The following is a 9,087-nucleotide window of genomic DNA, read 5'->3' on the forward strand; positions in this document are numbered from 1 at the left end:
CACAGCAGCTTTAGAAACTTCCAGCCCCAGATTTCAGCTTGTCATGCTCCCCTCCTTGCTGGAGACTTCCACACCTTCCTGACTGTCAGTTGTAAAATCAGCTCTGTTCTTCCCTGAGAGAGGTCAAAGTGACAGCTGTTTCCTACTCCTGTTTGTGACATCATTTGCTGACAAAGGGAAAAAATACAGCTGTTCAGGTCACCAGTCTGTTGCATGGGTACCACAGTTCCCGCCAGTTTAAGATCTAGTTCTTTTATCTGAATGTAGCTGACAACAAGAAGTAAAATTTTGCAAAAGAAGATTTCCCCTCTTGTTCATTACTTATGCTTCCAGCTGTGTCAGAATTTTGAAGGGTTTGTCAGTGTTTTTATTTTATCATGTAGTTGCTGTTGTTTGCGATTTACAGGATGTGCTAGATTATTTCCTGTTTACATCTGCCCTTAGGGTTCTTGATTCTGCTTCTGGGCATTCTCAAAGAACAGAAGAGGAGCGAAAGGAGATACAAACATGGATGAAAAGAAAGCAAAAGGAAAGAATGAGAGAATATATGAAGAAACGGGATGAACAAAGACAGAAAGAACATCATCCATTCAACCTGAAGAAGAATGTGGTAAAAATAATGGGTGTCTTGAAGAATAGTTGTTACTTATTGTGTGTTGATTATTCAGGTTAGGTAATATAAAGACTGAAAGCTGGGTGTTTTTTGCCTATTGTAATGTTGGGGTTTTACATGTATAATTTGATTTTGTGGGAACTGGCCATAGTTGTGTCAGATAAGCAAATACACCAGTGTTCTTCACAGGCTGCAGTGGTGACCATTGGCTGCAGGTGGCCATTACAAGGTAATGGATACAGCTGCAACATTCACTGATGAAAGATACGTTTTTCAGGCAGTGATAGCTACAGCAGTTATTAAGATGTGTTTACACCTTGTTTCATCTTCCCATGTGCCTCCCAAAAAACCCCAGTGAATTTAAAAAGCAGAGTTCACATGCCAGCATCCTTTGCAAATATGGTAGGATACTGAGGGCAGCCAGCCATCACTGTCATTCACCCACACAAAAGTGTATGCAAAAATCATAAAGGGTCAGCAGAGATGCGAGAATATGTCATATATGTCAAGTATCTTAGGAAAACTTTAGTTGAAGTCTGGTTTCAGTGAACAAACAGTCCCCTCCCAGAATTTTTTGCGTTTTAAATTTAATTAGTAAAAACACCTTTATGGCCTGATCTATCTTTTCTGTGCTGGAAATAACAGAAAATAAACCACACAAAAGCAGTTCAGAAGAAATTTTCCAGTCAGTATTAACTCTCAAAATTTGCATTTGCCATCTGGATGCCTTCAGGACCTGAAAGGACCCTGCTGAGTCACAGGAAGCTCTGGGGTTACAGGAGATGAGACCTAACACCACCAAATATATCCCTCTACCTTCTACTTGTTGAATTCAGGATATGCTGTAAATACTTCCAGGCTGAAGCTCTGTTGGTTTTATCTCCCAAGCAGCAAATACGTAATATACTCAAGTTCCCTGTTACTAAATAATTCAGTTGTATTCACTTTCAAAAAGAGTAATAGATCTCTGTGAAATAAAGTATTTCCCCTGGTTTTAAACAACCTTTCAGAACTGAGCTGGGCTGCTCTTCTGCACATGCATGGAGAGAAGTGATTCAAGAAAAATGGGTCCTGCTTTCTCTCCTTTTCCTGTATTGTCAACCCATAAGTATACACTTGATGCTTTTGCTATGGGCTTTTCACCTGAAATCATTAGTGGAGGGATTCTCAGCTTTCAGAGGATGGTTTGGGTTTGGTTTTGGCTTTTTTCTTTTTAAGAAGGAAGAACTAAAGAATTCAAATTGTATTCTAGCAAACACAGGTCAAAGTGCAACCTTGCCCTGGTTTTTTTGTTAGGAACATCAGTGATGGTGAGGCCATTTGAAACTTTGAGCTGGACTATGAGGATGTATCCTTAGGAATGTTAGTATTTTAAGCATATGCAGTATGAAAGATGTGACTGCAAGATTTCAGTATATTTTTTGAGACTGGAATGTTACAGAGACAATCTTACCTGAATTTCCTGGTAGGACCATATGTTTTCATATTGTTTTTCTTTGTGAAGAATGTCTTAAACAGTAACTTTCAAGTCAATTAAGTACATTTTGAGAGTGAGGGACTGGAATGAGACCACAGTACATAGTTAATGATTTTTATACTTTCTTACACAGCATCATAATCCTACTTCAAAGGATATTAGAATCTTCCAGAAGAAGAAAGAAGAAAAAGACAAGTAAGTTGCTATAAATACAACTCAGGATATCTTTAGTTATATATTAGTTTTCCAGTCCTCAAAAAGAGGTAGAGATAGTTTTAACTATATTGCCTATGAAGCTTCAGATATTGATGAAATTTCAACCAAAAGCATAAAAAATTCATGTTTGCATTACCATTTAGGAAAACTCTGAACATGTTTCATCCTTTGACTGTATTTATCGCTTTCCAAATATCATTGTTTCTTTTTTTCCCCAACATTTACTCATGCATTCTGTCAAACTCACTCACTCAACTAAGAAATGGTTTAACTTTTTGCTAATGATCTTAAAAGGCTTAGTATATTTCTGTGAAATTCTGTAAAAAAGTGTTCTTCATGTAGTCTTACAGGACTCACAAATCAGCTGTGGTGAAATGAGTGAGAGCGTGAGGTAATGTGTAATATTATTTCTCCACAGAGCCCTGTTGTCTGAGCATCACAGTATAAGAATATCACAGGCACTTTCCCTGATGAATGAAATGTTAGCTGACACAGTGGCATCACCAGCAAGTGATCATAGAACGTTGTCCAGCACAAGATCACCTCAAGTGTACAGAAGGAGGGATGTGGCATCCAGTACAGGGTAACACTCTAAGCATCAAACCTGCTCTGGTGTGCTGGTATCTTCACCACACTTCAAATTTTGCAGCAAGTTGAGACAGGATTAGCTTGAGAGACAGGTCATATGCTGGCAGAATCAAAGATACAATTTGTCTGGATCAGCGGACTCTCAAGTCCCTGTTCCAGTCTTGTTACAACCAGTACAGCAAATCTTGGAGGGAGCCTTAAAAATGCCTTTTGGAGCATGGAATAAGCCAACTCAGGAGTCAAGCTGTAATCAGTGTCATAACCAATTCCACTCAACATCAATTCCTTTACAGAAAGGGTGGTTAGACATTGGAACAGGCTGCCCAGGGAGGTGGTGGAGCCACCATCCCTGGAGGTGTGGCTGGACATGGCACTTGGTGCCAGGGTCTAGTTGACAGGGTTGTGATCCTGTCAAAGGCTGAACTTGATGATCTTGGAGGTCCTTTGCAAACTTAATGTTCTGTGAGTTCCACTGAACTATAGCCAGCAATATAGATCTGACCTAACAACAAGCAAGAAGCAAATAAAAATTCTGCTGTGCAAACTCTGGATTTGTTCTCTTGCTTGCTAATTTTTTCATCCTTTAGATTTTTACTTGATCTTTCTTTTGCACTTCACGTACTGCCTTTTGAGGAGGTGAGGGTATCTGAGTATTATAAATTGATACATCTGTTCAGTTTAATGGCATTAATGCCACATATGTGTATGTGTGCTCCAGGTGTATATTGCATTGTAGTTCTTCTTCTTATATATATAATTTTATACTTTTCAGAATAATAGGAGGAACTTTTTACTTCAGGTAATCCTGTGATTTCCAAACTTAAATATTTCTGCTTCTTTTTTTTTGGTACAGTACCTTTTTTAGGTACAGTTCCAGAATACAGCATTAAAGTGAATGTAGTCAGTGCTGTACAGAGCCTGCTGGTGGTGTCCAAGGGAAGTTTAAGTGCCCAGCCAGAATCAGACATGCTAAGGAACATCATGCAGGAATCCACCTTAGGAGTGGCAGGAATCAGTAAGAAGTTTTGTTGGACCTAAAGTGGCTCTCTATAAAGCCAGTTTGATGTGTCTTCACTGTGATTGCAGCAGTTCTGATTCTGCTGAGGCTTACTGGCCCCACAGGCAGTGTGTGATGCTGATCCTCAGCCAGGTGGGCTGAATGTGGTTTCTCTGGCTTTTATGTCTCTTCTGAATATGCCCTGTCAGATCTAAGTTGTGTGGAGGAATGGTACAGTGATAAGTATTTAAGCTTTGTCGTTGTGTTGGTTTTTTCCTTTGTCTTGTTGTAGAGGGCATCTGAATAGTCCTGTTCTGGCAGAAAGGAGCAGAATTGCTGCCAAACCTGGCTTTGGTCAAAAAGTACAACGTTTCACCCCAGCTCTTGGTTTGACAGAGTCCAAGGGTAAGAACAGAACTTTTTTGATGAAGACACATACTGAAGAGGTCCTTCAAGTGACTGCTGGATTTTTGGGAGAGAGGAGCTTTGATATCTGTGTAGAAAATCAGATTTATAAACCTGCATGTTTCCTGTCCTGAGGCTTTTGCAACTGTGTTGCCATTGACCTGCTAAAGATGGGAGTTACCTTTCCTTATCACTTCTTTAAATCCAAAGTAGCTTAAATTGCCATAGCAAGAGTACTGTGTAACCCAGGCAGGAGACTTGTAGATGAAAATTTCTGAGCATCTTTGAGTATATTTGATCTGCATTTAAAAAACGAAATGCTTACTTTGTCTTTCCAGGAAATGCCTGTAAGCTGCTTCAGAAAAGTACCTCCAGAAGAAGACTGAGAAATGCTGCAAACTGTCCTGTTAATTCCAGACACTGTAAGTTACACAGAACAATGACAGAATGCTGCATAATACAGGGGGGAAATAAGATGCAGATACAGCATTTGTTTAGAAGAATAAAACTCATAATTATTTCCCCACTTAAAAATCCTTTTAATTAGAAACTTGTGAAATATTTTAATCACCTGTTTAATCACCTCTGAACAGTTTTAGCGAGATGAGAGTTTCAAGATTACTGAAATAAATGTGCCAGATTTTAGTGAATTCCTGAAATGCATGTTATGAAATCACTAGATGAAGGCTTTGAGTCTTATCTTTCAGTTCAGACTGACAGAGAGAAAGTTAATTAGCAGACCAGGACACAAGAATTATGTCTCTACCTTACCTTTCTGTGCTGCTTACTCTCCAAGCTCTTTAAAGTAGGAGTTGTCTTTATTATCCCTCTGTACAGTATCCATTTAAGATATCATTTTGTCATAATGTTAGCATGGAAAAATTTATGACTAAGCTTAGCAAAAAGAAAAAACTCCTTGGATTTTAGTGGTACTTTTTCCCATGCCTATCTTTGTAGGTCTGGATCCACAAAAGATTGCTCCTAATCATATTCTTTAACAGAAGCAGTACTTGTTAATAGCAGCAGAATTTCTGATCAGACAAAGAATGAAGAGAGAATCGGTCTGAGACTTACAAAATACTGTGGCATGATTCCATTCTGCCTTACACCAGAATTATACTATTGGCATGATTTGGACAGTCAAAGGTCAATGTATTTGAGTTGACAGTGCAGGAAATTGAGAGAAGCACTAAGAAGCAGAAAGGCACTTGTCCTGAATTCCTGAATTCACCTCTGCTCATGTGGAAAAGTAATTTTTCTCCTTTCCATATATTCACTTTTTAAACTCTATATTCAGGTTGATCGTTCTCTGATTTTCTGGCACCTTCTTCTATCTGTTTTTCCAGTATATCACATCACTGATAAGGGTTTCATTGAAGTTCCATGTCTTCTAAAGAGGCACAAATCCAGAGTTTAGTCCTCTGCCAAATAATGAACAATGTGGTTTTTTTGGGGGGACTGCACCACAGAACCTGGATGCTGTAGGCACCATGCACAGTCCTGTTCCACTTCGTGTTCTGCCCTGGGAAGGCAGCTCAGAGCATGAGGCTGGAAGGGACCAGCAGCCTTTTCTCCCCATAACCCCCCGTCAATTCTAGATAACAGGGCTGGCTGTTTTCACGTGGATTTACACACAGCTTCAGTTCTTAGAACCTGGAGCTTCTATTCTTGAAGGAGTTTCAAGAGATTGAGATGAAAAGGGCAAGAAGTGTTGCAGTGCTGTGGTTGGCCTGTTTTCTCCTCAGCTGCTGAGTGTAGAGTCAGCAGGAGCTCAACACAAAAGCCTCTTCAAGTTGCCACTGCAGTTCAGACAGAAGGTGTTGATCTTGACACTGATCGAGACGTAGTGAGTCCTTGGACTGTGCCTGAGGATATCCAAAGAATACTTCAAGATACTCATGACTCCATGTTTCAGGTAGAGTACCTACTTATTCTATAAACTATTTGATACATGCCATTTAACACTTTGTTTTCTTCTGCTTTATTTAAAATGTGGTTCTCTATTCAAAACATGTGGGTGAGATAAATAATGCATCACACAAATGGTGGGGCTTCAGCAGAACTACAGTTTTCCTTTACAAGTGAAGGCATTCTTGTGAGCCTTGAACTTCAATGTACTTTTTAAAAACTGTGTAGGCACATTGCCTGTCCAGGAAACGGGCGTCAGTGGGAGGGCATAAACAGGAAAATAGATTGCATTTGTTACAGAATAATCAGACACATAACTTGATTTGGACACGTTTTAAAAGAGTGGCATCATTTCTGCTGTCCATGAATGATGCACAATGATCACTTCATCTTCTCTTCCCCCACCAGGCCTCTGCAGTGCATGGCATGAGTTTCTCTCCTCTTGGCAGTATCAACATGGACAGTGTTTCTGAAAGCACAGGGAGCATCCTCAGCAAGCTGGACTGGAATGCAGTTGAGGCTATGATAGCAGATGTGGAAGACAAGTGAAAAGTTCTCAGCCACTGTGCTCTTCCAAACAGTTGCTAGTGTTTGGTTTTGTTTTTTAAAAACAGTAATTGTTCTGCTTAAAATGGATTGAGGCCTGCACTGTTTCCTTCTTAAGCAGCATGGAAACTCTGACTGTTTCCAGTCTTGCCTAGACGAAGCTGAATTCCTTAACATGTAGTTTGCTTTCCCTATGTCTTCAGGTGAAGAAGAACTAAATATAGTTGGTAAAGGCAGACCCACAATCTTAAACAGATCTGGGTCAGCTGCTTTACACAGAAACATATGTAAACACAAAAAATGTTACTTTCATTTTAAGAGCAACTGTTTTACTTTTGTATTTAATATTTAACATTATTATGAAGTTATTTTTGTAACATAAGAGTTGTGATCAACTGGTTTAATAAAAGTGATTTTATTAGTTTCTGCTGTAAATGATTTACACGTCGGTCACACTATTAATTATTGCCGTGTACCACTAGGAATGTATATGTACATGTGCACTACCCTCATATTTTAAACCCAGCCTACTTGTGCAGTAGCTCTGAGAAATCGTAGAAGAGTTTGAATGATTGATAGAAAGAGGTACAAATAGTCAGAAATGAAAATGAAAAGTAGACTTCTAATAGGAAAGTCAGGCAGCAGTGTGAGACACAAAGGGCAAGTACTTACTGGGGTAAAAACAGTATCATTGTTCATCTGTCTACAGAATGCTACTGTTTAGAGCTCCTCCAGCAACCCCCAGGGCTTTGTAGACAAATTTTCCATGTGCTCAGTGACCATCAAGTTGTGGTAGTTTCAACAGATGCAGCTGTGTTGACTTGTTCCCAACAGCTGTAGTTTTTATTTTGTAGTGAAGAAATCTGAATTTTTCATGGAAGTCAAAGGTGTGTTAATTTCCAGTGGTTAATTATTGCCACCCCAAACTGTAATAATTAAAAACCCTAAAAATTGCATGTTTCCAAGTGGAGCTGCATCTTGGCAAACATCAAAAAATAAGGTTCAAAGGCTGTTACAGGATTAGACGCATGCCAGGGTAGAACTGACAGTGCCTGTAGGCTCAGAGGCCCAGACAGGCCAAGTGTCATAGGTTAGCAAGCATAGTCCCAGAAGTGATGTTCTTGCAAAGGGGTGCTTACAGTTTCCTCTGTGACCTGACAGAGCCTATCAGCTGGCCTGTTTGAATATGGACAATTCCTTGAGCCACTTAAAGTTGTGACCGCCTCTGTGATACACACTTAAGAATAGACAAACCCCCCCCACAGCTCTCCCTTGTTTCTGGCGCTGGGACAGGTGGCTGCAGGCCCCGTGTGGGGGCCAGTGGGCCCGGCCAGGCCCTGCTTGGGCCAGGCTGGGCTGGGCCACGGCCATCCTGGGTCGATGGGCCCTGTTCCACCCGTGGAACCCCCCCACAGCCCTGCTGTGGGCAGCCGGAGCGGCTCAGCTCCCCCTCTCCAGTGAGGCCAAGATTCAGCTAAAGCTGCTCTGCTGTCCGGCAGAGATCATGTGACCGACAGTGATAAGCGACATTCCAGCTGCAAGGCCCTAGGTGAGATTAACCCTTTTATTGCTATGAAAAGCTGAAAACCTGAGGGAAGAGAAAGAAGAGATGCTTAAAGCTGAAATTCTGTTGTAAAGCCATGATGTATCAGAGTACCCATTGTAATTTCATGAAGATATGGGGGGTGGAGTGTTCAGCTCGTAAGCAAAAGCACCTGTGCTGAGATAGGCAGATGTTGACACAGCTGTAATTTCATGAGAAGTTTGGACAGGGAGAGATGGAAGCGATGAGGACTTTTGCTCCAAATGGGAAAGGAGAAAACCTCAGTTCCTAGAGATGCTCCCAGAGATAGTCCTGGAGATGAAGATGAGGAGGACCCTTTGCTCCCAGGGAAGGAGAAGGGCCTCTGTTCTTACAGATGAAATGCTCCCAGAGATGGGTGAAGAGAACTTTTGTTTCTGAACGGCTCAACCTTAAATTTATACCCCAGTAATTAAAGAGGGAACCCTCGAAAGCAGTTGTGGGAAAAGCTGCAAGTTGGGGGAAGGGACTCACATGCGAGCAGAGAACCAGCCTGGGTGGCTGGCTGATTGTGATAATGTTTTCATAGCATGGATAAGAGAGACTCCTCTTCCTAAATGGACTGAACAAGGTTATTATGGAAGTGGTAAACAGACTGAACATCTTAAGGGTTGTCTTTTTACATTGTCACTTGGAGAAGGGAGAAAGGTCGGGGGGGGGGGGAGAGGAGAAGTGTTCTGAAGGTGTGGTATGGACTTTTTTTTCCTGTTTTCTTTTTCCTTATTTTAGGTCTGTTAATAAACTTCTTTATATTC

The 9,087-nt window shown here is 40.8% G+C and overlaps 1 protein-coding gene across 11 annotated transcripts in view; it reads left to right on the top strand.

Annotated features, from left to right (window-relative positions):
- Window positions 1–7,174, top strand: part of CPLANE1 (ciliogenesis and planar polarity effector 1) — a 60,225-nt gene extending 53,051 nt beyond the window's left edge. For 9 of the 11 annotated variants that reach the window (XM_010395174.4, XM_010395175.4, XM_010395176.4 and 6 more), the window contains 7 exons: window positions 445–610; window positions 2,224–2,285; window positions 2,725–2,889; window positions 4,184–4,296; window positions 4,635–4,718; window positions 6,042–6,211; window positions 6,613–7,174. In XM_010395174.4, coding sequence (XP_010393476.2) covers window positions 445–610; window positions 2,224–2,285; window positions 2,725–2,889; window positions 4,184–4,296; window positions 4,635–4,718; window positions 6,042–6,211; window positions 6,613–6,753 — 901 coding nt within the window. In that variant the 3' untranslated portion in view covers window positions 6,754–7,174. Of the gene's footprint in view, window positions 1–444; window positions 611–2,223; window positions 2,286–2,724; window positions 2,890–4,183; window positions 4,297–4,634; window positions 4,719–5,642; window positions 6,212–6,612 lie in introns of those variants that run through there. The other 2 variants (XM_019283372.3, XM_019283374.3) reach the window with 2 other exon arrangements.
- Window positions 7,175–9,087: the final 1,913 nt, after the last annotated feature.

Source organism: Corvus cornix, chromosome Z (genome assembly GCF_000738735.6).
Source record: "Corvus cornix cornix isolate S_Up_H32 chromosome Z, ASM73873v5, whole genome shotgun sequence".
Classification (NCBI taxonomy): Eukaryota; Metazoa; Chordata; class Aves; order Passeriformes; family Corvidae; genus Corvus; species Corvus cornix.